Source organism: Dama dama, chromosome 12 (genome assembly GCF_033118175.1).
Source record: "Dama dama isolate Ldn47 chromosome 12, ASM3311817v1, whole genome shotgun sequence".
NCBI lineage: Eukaryota > Metazoa > Chordata > Mammalia > Artiodactyla > Cervidae > Dama > Dama dama.
Window position 1 is genome coordinate 30,183,929 of NC_083692.1, and position 21,470 is coordinate 30,205,398.

The 21,470-nt window shown below is 35.9% G+C and overlaps 1 protein-coding gene across 1 annotated transcript in view; it reads right to left on the reverse strand.

Annotated features, from left to right (window-relative positions):
- Positions 1–3,959: 3,959 nt before the first annotated feature.
- MNAT1 (MNAT1 component of CDK activating kinase) overlaps positions 3,960–21,470 on the reverse strand; it is a 197,978-nt gene continuing 180,467 nt past the window's right edge. Inside the window, exon 8 of the mRNA XM_061156934.1 lies at positions 3,960–4,421. Within this exon, the coding sequence (XP_061012917.1) occupies positions 4,301–4,421 (121 nt within the window). The 3' untranslated portion in view covers positions 3,960–4,300. The remainder of the gene's footprint in view (positions 4,422–21,470) is intronic.

Here is a 21,470-nt window from a genome sequence, read left to right on the forward strand (position 1 = left end):
TTTGCTTTCATGGACATTAATCATCCTCAAAGTCCTTCAATTTTGTCTGAAATTGAAGCCAAATTTCCTGACACTCAACCTAAGTTTGATTTCCTTAGCAACTGTAAAGTCTGACTGCAATTTTTTGGGTTCATGGCCAAGACTGAAATTTTTCTTAAGAACCAACCTTAAACACTTCTAAAATACTGAATGTCTTTGGAAGTTAGTTGCTAAAGGCTTGGTAAATATTTCTCAAATATTTCAACCACAATTACAGGACAAAAGTAACTAATGTGAAACATACTGCAATAATATGAAATGACTACATTTCTCATCTATCAAAAATTAAGGAACAAGGTTTCCATTCTCACATATATTAGTGGATGTATTTTTCTGAGTTTAGCATTTTTGGAACCTTGGTGCAAATGTAAAGAAATTTCCATGTTTCAGAACCCATTTAACTACAACTGAACTTTCATCTGATCTTCAATTGGAAGTGATAAATATCTTACTGTAATGACATGTGAAAAGGGAAATACCAAAGGGGGATTAAGAAAAGCCTTCTAAGTGATGTATATGCTCAGTTAAAATCACATGTTCCAATATCTGGTAGTATCTGTCTGAAAAGACTTTTTTAAAGGTGAAATAAATAAAATCTCTACAACCATTAGCAGGTGACCAATTACAATTCATTTTGATGATGGAACGCTTAGAACCACAAGTAAATCTAATTCCCTCCCCCCAAAAGCACTATTAAAAATTTGTTGCTGCTGTTTAGTCATTAAGTTGTGTCTGACTCTTTTTGACCTCATGGACTGTAGCCCGCCAAGTTTCTCTGTCCATGGAATTCCCCAGGCAAGAATATTAGAGTTAACTGCTGTTTCCTTCTCCAGGGGCTCTTCCAGACCCAGGGATTGAACCCAAGTCTCCTGCTTGGCAGGCATCTCCTGCTTGGAAGGCAGATTCTTTACCACTGAGCCACCTGGGAAGCCCACAGAAAAATGTACTCAATTATACTTTGAATTTTGTTAATTTAAAAAACTGTGCCAATTTATTTTATCTCATTTATCTACATAATGGCCTCAGTTTTGCCTCTCAGCCCAAAAAGCAGTTAACTCCAGTATTCTGGGCACAGCAACCAATTCCAGTATTCTTCCCTGGAAAATTCCATGGACAGAGGAGCCTGGTAGGCTATAGTCCAGGGGGTCACAAAATGTTGGACATGACTGAGCACTCATGCACAAGCTATAAGGTCTCTGCTGCTTCTCGACTCTGCCATAGTAGACAAAAGGCAGCTGGAGACAATACTCAAACACACTGTTTCAAAAAAACCATTTATGAAAATTTGAAATTTTAAATTCATATGCTTTTCATATGTTAAAAAGTATATTATTCCTTTGGTTTTTTCCAGCCTTAAAAATATACAGACACCAAGTTTAGCTCATGGAGCATACAGAAACAGGAAGCAGCTGGATTCAGCCAAGGTTCTACAGTTTGCCTTCTCCCAGTCTAGATGTAGATAATAAATTTGCAAGTGGAATAAGAACATTTTCATAGTACTGTACATCCATGTGCTAGGCTATAAATATTAAGTGTGGGTCAAATGATGTTCTTATTCATACATGTAAAGTGGTAAGATCCATTCAGTCTCCCCTTTTGGATGTGATACCTAGTAACTGAATTCTTGGTTAATCCACTAGAAAATGATGGCCAGAACACTCAGTAGATAGAATTTTTAACTTTGTTAATTTTTTTGACAAGTTTTCTGCCACTTTAGATTTTGAAATGATTATCCAAGTCACCTGTTGACAGCCTAAAGCTAGAAGCTGAGATCAAATATTTATTGAAAGAAAGTAAGAAATACTAAATAATCATACATTACAATTACTATGTAAATATATTCAATACAATTAGTATCTGCTTAAAAGAGAGTGCAGTTAGTAGTCAAATCATGTTCTATGTAATGAATTCCTTAGAACTTCTATTAAAGATATCAACATGGTTATTAAGTTGATATCTCTTATATCCCATATAAGAACTTGATCTGTAAAATTTCCTTAATTTTACAGATTTTAATTTAAAAATTTCCTTAAAGTCTTAAGAAGTTTGTCTACTCAGACTTGGTTTTACACAGCTGTTGTTTATAAGTCTGACAGTCATCCCTAGGACATGGACTCTGCAGTTTAACCACTTGGGTTCAAACCCAAACTCTGCTCCTTTTAAAATGTACTGACCTTTAGTAGGTTACTTAACCAAAGCATCCCCATTTGTCAAAATGGGGAAATAATACTAGCACTGTTACAAGGATTATTCACAAAGCATGAGGCACAGTGCTTCACAGATAGGTTAATGTTCAGTAGTTGTTTCTGTGCCAGTGTTGTAAAACTTAGGAAATTCATGTAGATGAAAGACTTGTTCGCACTTTTGCCTTGAGAGAGTAAATCACTAAGATAGAGGATAATTTTATCAACATAGAATACTGTTCTTTAGTAAATTGTTGCCATTAGGTTATCTTTCACCATTCCCTTTGACCTAATAGGGTCAGTTAACAATGTTTAAATTTGGCCTGTTGAACAAAGTAGGGCAATAGAAAGGGTAAAATAATTACAACATATCCAGGTGGTAGAATTTAACTGATTGCCCAAATCAGGTGCAAGTAATTTCCACAATAATAAAGTAGGCTCAGAAAAAAGTTCTGAAAGCCTTTGAAATATTTTGTTAATAATTAATTTATTCTATTTAAATACATCATACAAGGTACCGAAAATAAATAATTGTATTTCTTTTTTAAAGACTGGATATCTTACTTTGGCAGCTGAGTACAGAAAATTCTTAACCACAAGTCCAATGTTCTCACTATTCTTTGAACAGATTTATGTGTTGTACTTAAAGTTCTAATCCTCTATTGGGAAAAAACTAATACTGGGGTGGCCAAAAAGTTCGTTCAGGTTTTTCTGTATGATTGTACAGGAAAACTCAAATGAACTTTTTGACCAATAGATATGAAAAATAGGATGCAACCTAGTAGAGTATAGATAGAACGAGAGTTGGATTTTAAAAAAACCCACTTGTGTTCTAATTCTGGCTTGTGTGTATGATTTTAGCCTACTTAATTATTTGATGCTTTGATTTTCTCAATTATCAAAGACAGAAGGGTTGTGAAGATGAACACGCACTCCTGAAATTAATGCCTACTTAGTCAAATAAGATGGTGCTGTTACATATGAATATTCTACTCTAATGTAACCCACAAATCTTGTTTCACATAACTTTCCACTCATAAAACTAACATCTGTTGTAATGGAGATTTGATAGAAAATCCCTTAATTTCTTTGAGAAACGATATCCCATACCCAGTCTTCTAGGTAACAGATGCATACAAGGTTGAGATGCTACAAATACCCATTTTATCCACATCCAAACTCTATAAGCAACATTCTGGGTGTACTCAAAGCCTTTGAAGTTTCAAAAGAAACTACACCAGGGTCTGCAATTTACTCATAGAGAAATTTCATTTAAAATATATTCATTCCAGTCTCCAAGGTTTCATCATAAAATGAGCTCACACTGAGGTGAAAGGTGCCTTTTAAGTATTAAATTTTATTAACTTACTTCTTTGAATTTGTCATTAAAGCAGGTTAATACTCTGCTCTGGTTTATCCTAAGTGAGGCTCACAGCTGGGAACTATAACACACTGATCAAGGTTTGTCTCACTTTTCACTGCTCAAAACAGGCACTTAGTCCTTAATATTGAAAGAGTGACATTATCACAGGTCAGGTTTTACTTGCCACAACCTGCTGGTAGAAGGAAATATATCCACTTGTCTGGACTAGTATTAAGAAGACATTGGGAAAAAAAAATGGAACATTTTATGAGAAGAAATAATAGTCTTGGATATTAACACTAAATGTCGTATTCAAAATGGCATTTTTAAATGTGTTCAAGTAAAACACTGTAATAAGAGAAAAACCACAAAACTTAATATAAAGTCTAGCTTTATTTTTTAAAAGATTTTACAAGTCTGTCAACCTCAAACTCACATAGGTGAATTATTCATATCTTCCATCAGATGAGGCTTACAGCTTCAATCCCGCTCAGAAAAATATAAGTAAAAAATAAATCTTTTCCACAAATATTTATCTACTATATTACCCAGCTTAGTTCTGAAAATTTCTCTCTATAAATACTTTAACGCAGCTGCTAGTGGTAGGACTGTTGTTATGCAGCTGCACATGGCTATAATTTTACAAGTCTGCCTTACTTTTGCTAGCTCTGTGGTTCGGCTCCAAGGTCCAGATCTTATAGGGGAGAAATAAAGGTTAACTGGGCTGCCAGAAAAGCCCACTGAATGCATCCTGTAGTGCTCTGTGACAAGCCAGAGAAGAAGTATAGCCTCCAGCAAGGTCCTGTGGAGAGGCAGCTCTGACATGGTTTAAATACCTACAACAAAACAGAAAGTGTGGCATTGACATAGAAAGCACATGTAAACTGGTAACACTTTAAAAAGCAACAGTAAAACTGATTCAAAAGTCAAATTCTAGGACTGAAATGTTCAGACTTTATAAAAATGCATTTTTATCTTTTAAAAGGAAACATACCGACTCTAAATTATAAAACGAATTACATTAAGATCTAAAAACAGCTCTGAAGGAGTCTTCAAAAATAATACTTACTATTAAAACGTTCCATATTCCCAATTTTCAGAACTAATTTATTTTGATGGCTATTGTTTGGGTACCTAACTGCTGCTATCCTTCCTGGCATACACTTAATAAATGAATGTACATCATGATACTACTGTATTACTAAAATTTTACATAAATACTGAATATTTTACAATAAATATGTTCTGAAAAAAAATACCAAAACAAGTGATAAAGGGGAGAGAACATACTAGTTACTTCAAAATATTACAAAAATATATTGTCTCCCTCCTTACAGAAAAGGAAATCTTAGAAAACTACATCCAAGAAATCTCTGAGACAGCCTGAGTTCAAAAGAATATCTCGATCAGTAAATACAGAAGAGTCTTGAATAAATTTTAAAAGACTGTTACACACATGTTATTTAGCAATTAAAACTTTCTGCTTTGATAAAGGTATACAAACAGGCCTTACAATGGGATAATCCTAGCTAAAGAGGGAAAACTTGTTAGCATGACTACCAGCACTGTCAGAAAACAAATATTTCCAGCTTTGCTTTAATGCCTAGTTTAAGAAACCACATTGTTTCTTCAGGCCTCAGGAAGTAAAGCAGCTTCACCCACTTTAGAATTATGGGTATGGCAAATGAATAAATCAGGTACCAGAACATTTTAATAACTTGGAAACTTTTCTATTCTCATTCATTCAGACTTCCTGTGTGTCAAAGTCTTGATGCATGAGCAACTTATTATTTCTAACATAATAACAAGTCTGTTTTTCATTTGTACCCATGTTTAATAAACTTGTGTGATTAAAAAATATATGGCAATATAAAAGACCAAATAGAAAAAGTGGTCAAAGTAAGACACAGCATAAGCTTCTGGAATTGGCTATAATTTATTCACACTGCCACAAATCAAGGTGTTAACTCAATTCTGTGCTTCTCCACCAAGGGTAAAAGAGGAAAGTGAAAGGTGAAAGGAAGTTAATATTTATTGAGCAACAATCTCCAAACTTTTTTGATAGTATATTTATAGTAGTAAAAATATTTGAGCATGCATCTCCCAAATTTGTATACTTGTTTAAAATTATACACATAAAGTATTAATATATACTATTAGTATATTAAGTGTTAAATATATATCATAGTATATATATGGGCTTCCCTGGTGACTCAGATGGTAAAGAATTTGCTTGCAAAGCAGGAGACCCAGGTTAAATCTCTGGGTGGGGAAGATTCCCTGGAGAAGGAAATGGAAACCCACTCCAGTATTCATGCCTGGGAAATCCCATGGACAGAGGAGCCTGGTGGGCTACAGTCCATGAGGTTGCAAAGAGTCGGACATGACTGAATGACTAACACTTTCACTCCCCTCCGCCACACCACCCCCCACCACTGGTGGCTCAGATGGTAAAGAATCTGCCTGCAATGCAGGAGACCCAGGTTCAATCCTTGGGTCAGGAAGATTCCCTGGAGAAGGGAATGGCTACCTACTCTGGTATTCTTGCTTGGAGAATTCCATGGACAGAGGAGCCTGGTGGGCTACAGTCCATGACATTGCAAAAAGTCAGACACTACTGAGCGACTAACACTTTCACTTTTCATAGTATATATACACATAATATATTAGTAAGTATGATACAAAATATATAAATGAAATTTAAAACATTTAAAGGATGAAATTAAAATATTTAAATGATAATATTCTAATATTTTCTATGTTCTAATATTTTCTAATGTTCTAATATTTTCTCCTTATATCCTATCTTACATGTCCTGATGGTATGCATCCCACTTTGGAGACCACTGTTATTAAACAATCATCGTCAAACCCTTGATATAACCTTGGGTCCCATAGGATTTAAATGGGAATTCACCAAACCTAATACATGGCCATAAAAGTATGTGCTTATTAACTTCCAAGATAAAATAAAATGTTCACTGTTAGGACTCTGATGCATGAGAAATAAGTTAAGTGTTAAATCACCTCAGAAAGTAAAAATTAACCTGGAACAGCATAAAATCAATTTCTCTTCACCGAGAAATAACTATCACACAAATAACAACAACACACAAATAATAAGTGAATAATATTTTTACAGGTATCTTGGAAGTGAAATCTTCCATTCCTGATACAAGTTTCAAGCTAAGTTTTATCCATATCCCAGATAATGTTGTATCACCCCCTTTTCCCTTTCCTCAGACCCGCAAAAGCACACTCTTAGCTCCAATGGCTGTTTACCCAAGGCAAAATTCAAGTACCACAGTAGAATGTGTCAACCTTACAAAGCCAACTATCAAAAATGAAGAACTGGTTTTCATAACTGAATACAAACCACTGTGCAACTAGCTGTTTTAATTCATCACATTTTGGTACAACTTGTTTCTGGGAAAGTTGAGTCATACCATCTCTGGCTTGGCAATTCAAGCATAAACTTGCAGTGTACATACAGCTTTTTATATGTTATCCTGAGAAACCTGAAACAGCTGCACTGCTGGCAGGGAAACTCAGGACCACCAGTAAAATATCCAAAACAGTTGCATCTTTTAATTTATGACTGTGCAGTTTCCATAAAGAGTACATAAAACAGCTCAACTCTTTATAGGGAAAATGTAATAAACAGTCATACTCATTGATGTCATAAATGAGTTTTTAAAAGTTTATTTAAAATGATTAACTAGTGTTTGAAAATAGTATTTCTTGAACACAGTCATAATCTAGAACAATGAACAAATATTTTCAAACTTGAGTTATTAATGCTAAGTGGTAGATTCTCACTGCCAACATCAAGTCCATTAAAACTTCTTTGCATAGCATTGAAAACAATGCATTTCTCTTCTAGCAAATCAGTGACATTAAACATATCTGTAAGCATGATTCTTTAAAGATCTGCTTACTTACATTGCTGTTTTTGATCTCCAGGGCTGTAGCTGCGCAAAACAGTTAATTGTTAAATATTTCAACCTATTTTCTCCATGGCAATCTACATTAACTTCAATTTTAAAAAATAAAAAAGAGCCACTCTTGTTATTCATCTGTGGGCTATTATTTTCTAAGTATCTTAAGTTCTTAAACCCTTTAATTATTGTGGTATACCAAAGAATTTTGAAGGATCTGCAACATTAAAACCACACAATGAGAATTTAGTGTTTTGCCTACTTTTTCACAGTAATCCACATCTGTGTTGTTTTAATTCTTTCATGACCGTTACAAGTACATCACTGAATAGGATTCCTGGGGTTTCTGGCAGAGGTCAGTATCATTTCATGTACACCTTTATACAACAGAATGAGGAAGAAGTCTTAGCCAAATTTATTTCCAAAAGTCAAGCTCAGTTGGATTTTGAAGCCTGGAGGTAATTGCTCTTACTATTTAGCCAATCCCAGGACAGTATTTCTATTTTTCATGGGTTTATTTTAAATACCTGTAAATCTTATAAGCAGAAACCAGGAAAGAAAAAAAGGAGGTTTGCTTATTTTGGTACCTATACCTTATTTTTACTGAAAGAGGACTAAATTCAAAGATTTAAAAATCATACCTTTGATTATTTTCTTAAATAAGGCTAATAAAAAAAGTATGTTTTCAAAAGCATGTCTACGATAATTCCTACACAAAGGGCATCTTATGCCTTCATTTACACTACATTTAAAGGTGCCTTCCTTTGCCATTACCCATCAAAATCTCTTTCAAACCAACGGTGGAGAAGGGGGAGGAAAAGGAGGGGATGGATCCTGAGAGGGGAGTAAGAAAGGATTAAGCATTAGAAAATCACCCTTGAAAGTCTGTTCCTGAACTTTGATTTCCTACACTGTCATTTTCTTCTGTTACATTTAGCAGCTTTTGCTCCGAGAAGGTGGTATAATTTACACTTAGCTTCAGAAAGACTCCATTTTCTCAGTTCTTTAACATAAGAGAGCGCCTCTGAAATGACTCTTTTACTATTTCCCTTCCTTTAAAAGTCCTATACTGACCATATGGCTAAAATCGAGGACTCAGCTCATTTTAGTGCCATGCCACAGTTCTTTGAGTTCTCAGCTAAGGGCAGCGGGCAGGGGTTGTCACTCAGAACCAAGAGGCAGCACTCTTTCCCTCCAGTCATAACTCCCTCATGAAAACCCTTGAAATGCTTTGGCTCCAGAGAATCAAAGAATCTTAGAATTTAAATTAAAGTGAAAATATGAAGCTCATATTAGTTTACTCCTCCTCAAATTACTAGGCCCTACAGAGATTTGAAAAAAAAAAAAAAAAGTCCAACTTTTTAACTCTACTGAGTTATAAACTTGGACTGGTTCAAACTAAGAAAAGGAATGAATAAACTCTAGAGACTAAGACTTTCTTTTTACAAGGTGGCCCATTTTTTAAAGTCTGCATTTAAAGCCATCATACATTAAAAAGACCAGTTCCAAGTAGTTCTGCCTCCCAGCCTACAAAACTCAAATCTAACTACCATTAAAAGAGATCAGCCAACAAATCTCAGCTGTCAAGACCAAGAGCTCTTGTAAGAAATTCAGACAAAGCTATAAAAGATTTACCTTAACAACCTAAATTCTATCTCGAGATTTAAAAACAATCAGAGCAATAATATGCTCAGACAATTATCACTAAAATGCAGAAACATTCTAAAAACTGAAGTTAGTGCTCAGGTGTCCTAATCCAATCACAATGTCAGAGTAACAGAGGAAATGTCCACAGAGAAAAACTGATGACTGTGTATATTCTAAGATAAATGGAGAAAGCGCTACAAGTCAGAATAACTGTCCATAATTCTGAGGGCTGTCTGTTCATAAAAACATGTGGCTTCATGAACTCCAACCAAAAATATAACAAACTTCCATAGTCATGATTCACTTTATTATCTTTATTATCTACTCTTCACTTTATTATCTAGACAGTAACTTGAGTAAACTTATTAAAGCTGATCTCTGATTTACACTAATATAACTGGGAATCAAGTGACAAATTATTCCAGACATTTAGACCACATGAACAACAAAGCTCAGATTTGGGAGCTAAAAACTACAAGGTGCCCAACTAAGAAATAATTACAGATTGCTCAGGCAAGTCTTTCTGAATCATAACTGAAATAAATTATACAATTTATTACTATCAAAGAACACACATTTAAAACTTAAAACTCAACATTCAAAAAACTAAGATCATGGCATCCAGTCCCAACATTTCATGGCAAATAGATGAGGAAACTATGGAAACATAACAGTTTATTTTCTTGGGCTCCAAAATCACTGCAGATGGTGACTGCAGCCATGAAATTAAAAAACACTTGCTCCTTGGAAGAAAACTATGACCAACCTAGACAGCATATTAAAAAGCAGAGACATTACTTTACCAACAAAGGTCCATATAGTCTAAGCTATGATTTTTCCATTAGTTATGTATGGATGTGAGAGTTGGACTATAAAGAAAGCTGAGTGTCAAAAAATTGATGCTTTTGAACTGTGGTGTTGGAGAAGATTCTAGAGAGTCCCTTGGACTGCAAGGAGATCAAACCAAAGGAAATCAGTCCTGAATATTCACTGGAAGGACTGATGCTAAAGCTAAAGCTCCAATACTCTGGCCACCTGATACGAAGAACTGACTTATCGGGAAAGACCCTGAAGCTAGGAAAAATTTAGGCAGGAGGAAAAGGGGATGACAGAGGATGAGATGGTTGAATGGCATCACCAACTCAATGTACATGAGTTTGAGCAAGCTCCGGGAGTTGGTGACAGACAGGTAAGTCTGGTGTGCTGCAGTCCATGGGGTCGCAAAGAGTTGGACACTACTGAGCAACAGAACTGAACTGAACTGAAAGAACACACTAGTTATTTTAAGTCAAGGTAGCTATTACTGAAAATTAATATAGCTACATAGTGAAAGCAGTATTTCCTTGATTTGTGTGTGAACTACTTGAAAACATAGAAGATATAGCCCATTCTAGTTTGTCTAATGTAATGTTTTACTATGATTTTCATGCTAGTAACAGATGTGTGCTGGAAGTTTTATCACATCTTTATGAAAGAAGAAAGAGTAATTTTTCTCCAAGTGTGGGGCAGGTAAAAAGGGAAAAATTCACATGTATGCAGCTCATTCATTCTTAAAAAACAAACAAAAAAATTACTCAGTATCTACTATTTGCCAGGTTTTGAAGCAACTCTTGAGAATAAAACAGACAGCAAAGACTCCATGCTCTCATGAAACTTGTAATTCAGTAGGAAAAAAAAAAAAAAGATGTTAAATATCATGAAAAAGAAAGACATGGCTCTATGGGTGTGGACAGAAAGGGAAACCAACATGAACAAGTTTAGAAAACGAAATTAGAGTTAAGCTTGGATCGAAAGGATGAGGAAGAGTTAGTAAGCAAGGCAAAAGGAGTAGAGAAATAGGCCAGCAGAGGAGGAACTTAGGTGAAGCAGTAAGGAGCCACGGCACATATTGAGAATACAAGGAAAAGGTCACTCCAGCTCAGGATGAGGCTAGAGATGTAGGCAGAAGTATCTAAAACAAAGCCTTACGGAAATGTTAAAACTGTGAATTTTATTCAAAGAGCAATGGGAAGCCACTGAAAAGTCGTTAGGAAGCGGGTAATCTAAATAGGCTAGTTTGGCAGCACAGTGGATTAGAGAAGCAGAAGTGAACTGTAGAGACTCTCCTTATGAGAGTGCTTCTCTATCCCAGGCTTGAGAAGCGGTGCCTGGATTAGAGTGGTGGCAGTGGAAGTAAAGGAAAGCACGAGTTCACGCAGTTCCCCTGGTGGCTCTGCGGTAAAGAACATGCTGCCAGTGCAGGAGAGGCGGAAGACTGGGGTTTGATCCCTGGGTCGGGAAGATGCCTTGGAGGGGGAAATAGCAACCCGCTCCAGTATTCTTGCCTGGAAAATTCCATGGACAGAGAAGCCTGGCAGGCTATAGTCCAGGGTGCGGGGTGGGGGGGTTGCAAAGAGTCAAACACAACTGAGTGACTGCGTGCACAGCACGCACTAGTTCAAGAGATATTTAAACATCAACTGAGTATGGGAGAATGGAAAGGGAAGGACTTCCAACTGTCCAGTCAATTTCCAGCTCTCTAGTCATGCAGAAAAAGAAAGATGCCCTCACAGAGATAATGGAAAACTGGAGGAGAAGCAAATTGCAGTGGGATAAGAGAGAAGGGAAAAACCATGAGGTTAATTTTGGACTTGAGTCTGAACTGATTATATATAAGAAATACATGAGTTGAGATACAGAGCAGTAGCTGGATATATGGGTCAAGCACTAAGAATAAAATTAGGGAATGAACATAATTTGGGAGTTATCAGTATGAAGATGGTATTTGAAACCATAAGAGTGAATACTTAATATTTAAGGAGAGGAGACAGAATGAGAAGGGAAAGGACTGAGGCAAAGGCCTAGAGGACTACAGTATATAACTGTAAAGAATATAACAAAAGAAGCTGTGGTGGTTAATTTTACATGTCAACATAAAATTATGTTGAATAAGCCACAGGGCACCCAGATATCTGGCTTACCATTACTTCTGTGTGCCCCATACAATCTCTTCCCTTAGACTTACAAAGAAGATAGATGCACGAGATACATAAGTCACTTGGAAAAGAGTCAGAACCTGCTACTTGTGCCTCTCCCTTTTTGTAATTTTAAGGAGATAATAATAGCAAAGGGCAGAAAACCTATTGGATTTCTCCATCTAGGGACTCCAAGGGGCCTACTCATAGTACTTATAGAAGTAGTGTTTCTTACAGCAAAAGAATAATAGGAATAGCCCAAGCGAATACTGATAGGAGAATGGACAAATTGTTAAAAAGATAACTGTTGTATTCAGGGTGACTGAAATCTCTGATGTTAGGTGGAACCACAGTGGGAGTAAGAGAAATGCTCACAGGTAGTTTCAACAGCACTGATTATACTCCATCTCGTAAGTTAGTAAGTAGAATTCAAAATACAAGACTTGAAGGAGTAGAGGGGAGAGAAGTAATGAGAATGGAAACAATTCAGCAAATGTTTTATTATTACTCTTTGTAAAGCATATATACTATATAATTTCTATGTATGAAATACTTCATTTGAAAAAGAGTGGTGCAAAAATCTAGTCACAACCACAGCTGCCATTAATCCAGTCAACAATCTGCCTGGAAACACTAAACCATCTCTAGTTGACCTTGATTTCACCAAATATTACTAATTATAGCCACTTTGATTCCATTTGTAATAATTCATGTTAATGATAATAATATGTCTTAAAGTATATATAATACCAAAACACACTACATTCATGTTATTCTTTCCACTGTTCTAGTGAACTCCCTCCTGGTTTCCATGCAAAGTCAATACATTAATTTAAGATAAGAAAGTAAATCAGATTTATCTGGAAAAACTATTTGAAGATTACATATATTAAACAGTAGGGCTAAGTATTGATCAGTGGTTAAAAAGCTGATCTACTAAAGCAGCAGAAACAAAGGGATGAATGAACTCAGTTAAGTGGTCAATGAGACTTCAGCCAAAACCCTGACCATCTGGAATTTTTCCCCAAAATAATGCAGAAAATTTCTATTTCTTTATTAGTATGAAACATACTGGGATGGTACTAAGGCTAACAGACTAGATGGAAAAACCAAATTCAATTCCTCTCCTCATTAAGTACCCTCCTAAGTTTGCAGAAGGAAAACTCTCCCCATTGCTGTGGTTTTCTGCCGACTACAGACTCTTAAGTTAAATATAAAATCATGTCAGTCTTCTCCCCTGTACCACTTCCCTCTTCATCCCTGTACCACATAAATATACAAAGACATCACGGTTTAGTAGAAAGGACAAAATGTTTAGAAATAGATGCATTTGGGTTTACATCCCTCCTTGGACAATTACTAATATGATTTGGCAAGTTCTTTTATTTTTCAAACCTCATCTTTTTTTTTCCCCATAAAAGGGAGAAAATAATACCTCATACTATTTTTTAGAAGGTTAAACAAACAAATATATATATATATATATACATATATATATATATATATATATATATATATATATAGCATATAACACAGAAAAGACATTTGATAAAGTACAGGGTCCATGTCAACCTACATATTCTTTGACACTATTAATACAAAGTAAGCTTTCATAAGGAATAGGCCTTTCACAGCCCAAATTTCCAAAGTCTTTACCTTCCACTAATCAACATGTACTTCTTTCCAACAGAAACCTTCATCGGCTCTCATATCTACTCCAAAAATAACAATATTGCCTTCTTTCCTCCCCTTTTTACTATACCCCAATTGTGAAGACCCAAGTGGAGGTTTTGGTTTTGATTTTTTTAATTAGACAAATTAGGGGACCTTCTATGGTGGTCCAGTGGTTAGGACTGGGCACTTCCCTTGTAGGGTATGCAGGTTCAATCCTTGTTCTGGGAACTAAGGTCCCACATGCCATAAAGCACAGCCGAAACAAAATAAATAAATAAATAAATCTTAAGTAAATAAGACAAATTAGAGTGTTCCTGCTTGTTAATCTTTTATCACAGGGTAATAGAGTTACCCAATGATGCTAATACCTACTTATGTTAAAAGACAAATAGGAAAATTTTACATGCATACATATATAATATATATAATACATTTATATATTCACAAACATATGTGCAGATCTATATTTCATAAATCCTATTCATACCCTAAAATATTTTATTTCAAAAGTTAAATTGCTATATTATTTCCACCCTCACTACCTTTTCTTCCTCGTATTCTTCATACCCCACTCCTATGAACTGACCCTTTCTCTGTCCTTGCCCTCCTCAACATCTTCCTCCACTCTCTCTACATCTGGATTCAGCCTCCAGCTGTGGAATGCTCTCCGCCTCTGGTTTCCATAACAGATAATTAATACCTGTAATTTGGACCACAAGTCTAACTGCTTTGACACTTGAGTCCCCAAATTTCTCTTCTTCAACCTGCTTCCTAATTTACTAGTTTCCTTTTTGACTGACTTCCTCTTCTTCCATTCTGGATTCCATCTCTGAAACGCATGGCTTCACTCACCACCTCTGTTCTAAATACTAACTACCATGGTTCTATCCTTTGCCCTTGTGCCCTTGTGTTTGTGTCTCACACTAGAAATTTAATATTTTCATAATTGAACACATCTTCCTTTATAAACCTACCCCTCTGTGTCTCTTATTCCTCTTAATAGTTTCAGTGTAGTCCTAATGTCATTTTGGATCCTCTTTCTCCCACATACGAATGAGAAATCTGTATCACAGTATCTCTCTACAAACATCTATTTACCTCTCACATAATCTTCATTGCCACTGTGATTATCTTATTTCAGCTCCTTAGTATCTCTTTCATGGACTACTGCTAAAAGTCTCTTAGCTGAGCTCCCTATTTCCAGTATGGTCTACTCACACCATACCTTTATTTAGAAAGAAAGTGAAAGTGAAGGTGCTCAGTCCAGTCTGATTCTTTGCGACCCCGTGGACTGTGTAGCCTATCAGGCTCCTCCATCCATGGGATTCTCCAGGCAAGAATACTGGAGTAGGTTGCCATTTCCTTCTCCAGGGGATCTTCCGGACCCAGGGATGGAACCTGGGTCTCCCGCATTGCAGGCAGATGCTTTAACCTCTGAGCCACCAAGGAAGCCCTTCGTTTAGGCTGTTTCATTATTTTGGGATGACCTCCCCACTGCCTGTCTTCCAAAGCCATGGTTCAAATATCAATCCCTCAATTCTGAACAGAGACATGAGAAGCTTCCCTATGCAACAAAGAAATATGTACACAAAGAATACATACTACAGCAAACGAAAATAAAATAAACAACTAAGTTTAAAAGCAAGAAAATGCTCAAGTGCCAGAAATTACAGTGGAACACAAAGTCAGAACATGAGCAGAAGCTGAAGATCAGGAAAGTGCTGGATCCCAGTGATCTGACATCTACACAGGAACAGATGACAGGCTGTAGTCCTGTTAGAGGTAGGAACCTGGAACTTGGCTTGGTTCCCTCCACATAAACTGAATGCACAAAATGCTGTCCATCCCATCTGTAAAACAACTTATAGGGAAATTCTGCTTATTGGCCTGGGACAGTTGTTAGGGGCACTGGCCAAAAATAATTCATACATGAGAAATCATAATACCCAAGCCTACTTTACCCCCAGGAAATTAAGAACAGTAATTGGTCCAGATTCAGTGAAGCCAATAGGACCTTGGCAGAAGTAAATGTGAATCTCTGCATCAGCATGCTTCCACAATCCATGGCTCACAGGAAAGCAACTCCCACTAAAAAGAGTTCATAGTTAAAAAAGAAGAAATGAAGCTCGTTTATAAAAAGTCAGAAGACACAAACAACCAATGGCAAGACTAACACTCAAACACGCAGCTAAGAGAAACTGAAAGAAACATTAAAGGAAGCATATTTCATGTCAAAAGAGATGAAGAAAGAAATAATGCCTTAAGACAAGAAAAACATAAAAAGAATATGCGTTCTCTTTTTAAAAACTCCAACAGCAATATTTGGAACAAAAGCATCAATGGACAGATTAAGTGGCTGATTATCCACAGACAGACAGAAAACAAGTAAACTGGAATTCCACACATGTGGAAAACACAAAGAATTTAGCAGAGCTTAAAAAGATGGAAAATGTGAAAGAAGCACTAAAGGGGATAGCAAGATGAAAATTGGGAAGAGCAATTTTTGGGAAGAGCAAAAATTGGGAAGATATTTCAGCAAGATGAAAATTGGGAAGAGCATCTTTCCAATGGGAAGAGCAGGATATGAGAGGTAAAGAGCAAAAAACACTACCACCGCCACCACAAAATGATAACAAAAAAATAAAGGATAATAGAAGGGGAAGTCTAAGATTAAAGCATTCTAAAAGGCCTTTGTTCTGTTCAAAGGGAGAGAGATGTTACCTTTAGACTTCTGAAAAATAATACCTGTTAATTCTGGGTAGCAGAATTATATTTATTTATTCTCTGTACTTCTCTATGTTTAAATTATTTAACAACATTTTTAGATGCAAACTCCTCTAAATTGATCAGGTAGAATTACTTCCTCATACTCTGAATTTGCACAGCACTTTACCTCTGCCTCTCTTATAAGCATCATGGCTCTTTATACACATTATATATTCTCTTTGAGATACGTTTCTTGATAGCAAGATAAATATCTATTCACTAAACAACCATCATTTTAAAAAAAATCATCTGAACTTATAAGTAAAGGGTAAAAAACTTTTGAAACTAAATCAACATTCTTGTTATTTAAGGATCCAAAGAATTGTCATGAAAATAGTTGTCAAGTAAAAATATACAGGACATGAAAAGAGTTATCACCACAAATTATGAAGCTGTGGAGGAAGATGGCAGAAGAGTAAATGGAAGACAGGCTGTGTGCATCATTTACAGAGGAAGACAGGCAGGTTTCCTGGAAATCAGAAGATGTCTACAATAATGACAAAGATGGGCATAATGTAGAGTGTAAAATGACATTATTTCAGGCTTCCCTGGTGGCTCAGTGGTAAAGAATCTGCCTGCCAGTACAGGAGACACAGGTTCGATCCCTGATCGAGGAAGACTCCAAACGCCACAGAGCAGCTTGCTCCAAAACTATTAAGCCTGTGTTCTAGAGCCTGGGAGCTGCAACTACTGAAGCCTGCACCCTCAAGTTAGTGGCTCCATGATAAGAGAAGCCAAAACACAATGAGAACAAAGAAGCCAAAACACAATGAGAACAATCCAACTAGAGTAGCCCCCGCTCATCACAACTAGAGAAAAGCATGAGCAGAAATGATGACCCAGCACAACCAAAAACAAATTTTAAAAATTGTTTTTTAAAAAAGACATTATTTAAAATTAAAATATTCATATTTTCATAAATAGGTATATTTGAAAATTGCTTTGAGATTCTATTATCCTCTGTATCATATACTGAACTCTCAACGTGTTAACCAGTTTTATACTCAAAGATACATACTATAATGGGGTAAAGCTATAAATGTAAAGGAAAACAAGAAATTCAAACAGAAGTAGACACACCCAAAGCTAGATATTTTGTAAGATATTTATTTTTCCTTTCAAAGCACCTTCTCAAAAGTTCTATTTCATACACTGGAATCTGAATCATGTTGACAACTTAGATAAATCTCTAAAGCAAACAATAACAAGAAAAGACAAAGTCAAGTGGATAAAATAACTGATGTTTTTCTTAATTATGGAAAATTCTATTTTCCAGCAAGTAAAAACAGGTTCATAAACTATCTACTCAAGGGACCAGTGACTATAAGCAGTAAAATCTGAATAAAAATCCAAGAGCTCTGGTTTAATGCATAACAATTTCAAGTTTTTAAGAAGCATTTTTAATACTTAAGTACAGAAAACTTGCACTCTCTTCCAAAAGCAAAACCACAGCATCACTTTGGGAAGAAAAATAATCTATGCCCATTATCATAAGTAATGTGCTAATGCAATCAATTTTTACCAAAACTGAAGTTTTTCTGGAATAGAATGTCTCAACAGATTAGTCAGTCAGTGGGTTAATACCATTTGGACCAAAAACTTCATGTGTAAAGAAAATATTTTCCTCTTATTTAAAAAATTATAGCCTTATTTTCAGTATTCTGATTTGCTTCCAGACTACATTTTTTAGCAATGCGTTATGCCTTTGCACATGCTGGTATAATATTTTAAATAAAAACATGTTTTAATCAGTTACATATGACTTATTTTGAAAATCATAAGTTTTTAAAGTTTAATTTTGCAAAACCGGCTTTAATAAACTATAAAACTTCTTTATAATTAAACATTAAGGTTTCTTATTTTATTACTTTAAAAGATTAAAGAAAGAAAGAAGCCCTGTTGTTTTCCTGAATTCTACCTTTTGGTAGAAAAATTATTTTTACCTGTCATTCCAGAGTTCATAAAACAAGCCAGATGATACTCTTTTATGTCTAGATCATGCTTTGAGGTGGACCTGCCATAATGAGTCAGCAAAAGTAAAAAAGAAGTAAAATACAAACTAAGATCATTCATGATATTTGTTGCTGTTGTTACTTAGCCACTCAGTCATGTTTGACTTTTTTGCTACCCCGTGGACTATAGCCCACGAGGCTCCTCTGTCCATAGGATTTCCCAAGCAAGGATACCAGAGTGGATTGCCATTTCCTCCTCCAGGGGATCTTCCTGACCCAGGGATCAAACTTGCGTCTCCTGCGTTGCAGGCAGATTCTTAACTGCTGATCCACCAGAGAAGCCCCCATTCATGATATATTTTGTTCCTGACTGGCCTCCATTTATAAAACCTAATGTTTTGTGGAACTGAAGATAATTTTACTTGAAATGATATAAAATAAATACCAAGGGAATTCAACCCCATCTTTTAAAGATACACTGAAAATGAATTCTACATGTGGTTACTGAAAATAAATTTTCTATGTTTTGTAAAATAAATGAGAGGAATAGTGGGTAAAGATGGCATAGGTAGTACAGTGAGGGTAGTAACACAGAACCCTAAAACCGGAAGGGAACATTAGAAATCATCTTATCTCACTGCTCGTTAACTAATAAAGCAAGCCAACCACGCCAAGATACAACTCTTCCCAGCAGCAGATGGGCACAGGCTGTAGGATCTCCCAGGGCCCTGCAGACAGGCACCTGAGGACTGGGCCGTGCCCATCAGTGGGCTAGCAATTCCCCAGGGCCCCCAAGGCAGCACAGCCAGCTGTGCTAGGAAATGGCACACCCACCCGCAACTGGCAGCCTGTACACAAGACAAGGCCTGGCAGCCAACAGGCAAGGCGACGGTGTTGTCAACCAGCACACCCACTGAGTCACCCCTCCTCAACAGAAGAGCCTGGACAACCCAGTATGGGAGAGGCCCTGTGGCACAGACTCTGTAACCAGAGAGGAGCGTGCTGCTGAGCCTCACAGGACATTTCCTGGTGAGACCACTTCTCCAAGATCAGGAAATGTCACCAACCTACCTAATACATAGAAATAAAAACAGAATTAGACACAATGAGACAACAGAAGATTATGTTCCAAAAGAAGAAACAAGATAAAACCTCAGAAGAATTATGCAGAGTGGAAGAAAGCAATCTATCCAAAAGAGTTCAGGGTACTGATCATAAAGATGCTCAATAAACTGAGGAGAAAAATGGATGAGAACTGTGAGAAGTCTAATAAAGAACTAGAAAATATAAAGAAGAATTAAACAGATGAAGAATACAGTAACTATAAGAAAAAAAACACACACACACACTGGAAGGAATCAACAGTAGATTAAATGATAAAGAGGAATGGATTACTGAAGTGAAGGAAAAAGTAGTGAAAATCACAGAAGTGGAACATAAAAAAGAATAAATAATGTGGACAATTTAAGAGATAACCAGGACAATGTCAGGGCTTTCCTGCTGGCTTAGCAGTAAAGAATCCACCTGCAAATGCAGGATACACATGTTCCATCCCTGGATCGGGAAGATCCCCTGGAGGAAGAGTACAAGAATGTAATACACAACACAGGGAATATAGCCAATATTTTATAACTTTATATGCAGTACAATCTATAAAAATATTGAATCACTACGTTGTACACTTAAAACATATATAAGTCAATTATATATCAAAAAAAAAAAAAGATCATCTTTTTTCCTGGCAAACAGCTCTAAACATAAGTCAAAGTACCAGATTCTTTTCTCACATAATAATGAGTTTTTCATGATACATTATAGATTCAGAAAATGGATTTTTTAAAACACAGAAATGCTACCTATGTCTCAGAAAACATTTCTGAACATAGTAGGTGGCTATTGTTTTGGAAATCCCCTTATTTCTAAAATGGTTTACCTTGAACAAAAAGTATACTGCTGAGACCTGATGAGTGAAAGCACTTGAGCCTAAAGGATGCTATTAAGTGGTACTTAGTAGCTTTAATACTCTGATTCATATCTTCACATTAGCTCCTTAATTGCAATAACTGAATTTTTCATTAGGTGACCAAATACTTATTTTATTGGCTTTGGGAAACTGTTATAATTGTATTTACAGTAAAAATTTTCTAAAGATTTAGTCTTTCACAGTGAAGAGAGCCTTAACACTCAATAGCTATGTTTGTGTGAAAACTCCTTGAGTCCTCATTATTTATCTTTTTCTATGAATAGTTAAGACAATAAAATGGTTCTCAGCACAAGTCAGAAAATCAGAGATAATTCCTCATAAAAAATTATTAGTGCTAGAAACCAAAACTGAAGTGCCTGGCTTTACCAGAACTTAGACAATTTGTAGTTTTGTAATTCTTAGGAGATTTTGCAATTCTTAAGGAATCAGGAGAAAATCAGTTTTTATGCTAGTATAAATCAATATATTCTGCAAATTTTAAAAAACGGTCATATGTTGGCTAATTTGGGCAAATGTTTTAGATATTACCAAAACAGGAAACTAAAGCTCTCACATTTAATATTTTAAAAATAGCACAGCATGCTCAAATCAACATTTCACATGTAATAGAGTACACAAATGTCTGTCAATGTGTTACAAGTAAATAGAAATGAAACTCAAATATTTAACTAACTATATGGCATAAGAGAGGGAAGTCCTGCAAAGGATCACCTAACATTCATTAGAGATATTCAGACACTGAATATGGTTAAGAATATCTATTAAATAACTCTGTATTTCTACATAAAATAGCATTTTATAAAAAACAATCAAGACCATAAAATGTCAAACATTGTAAGTACTGCAGTAATCATGTGGTAAGGACGTTTTAACATTGCAGAATCATAACAGTACATTGTGCGCAGCGCTGGAGCGGGGGCTGCACGGTGCTGGAGCCACTGGAGCAACTCTGAGGAGATACCCACGTTCA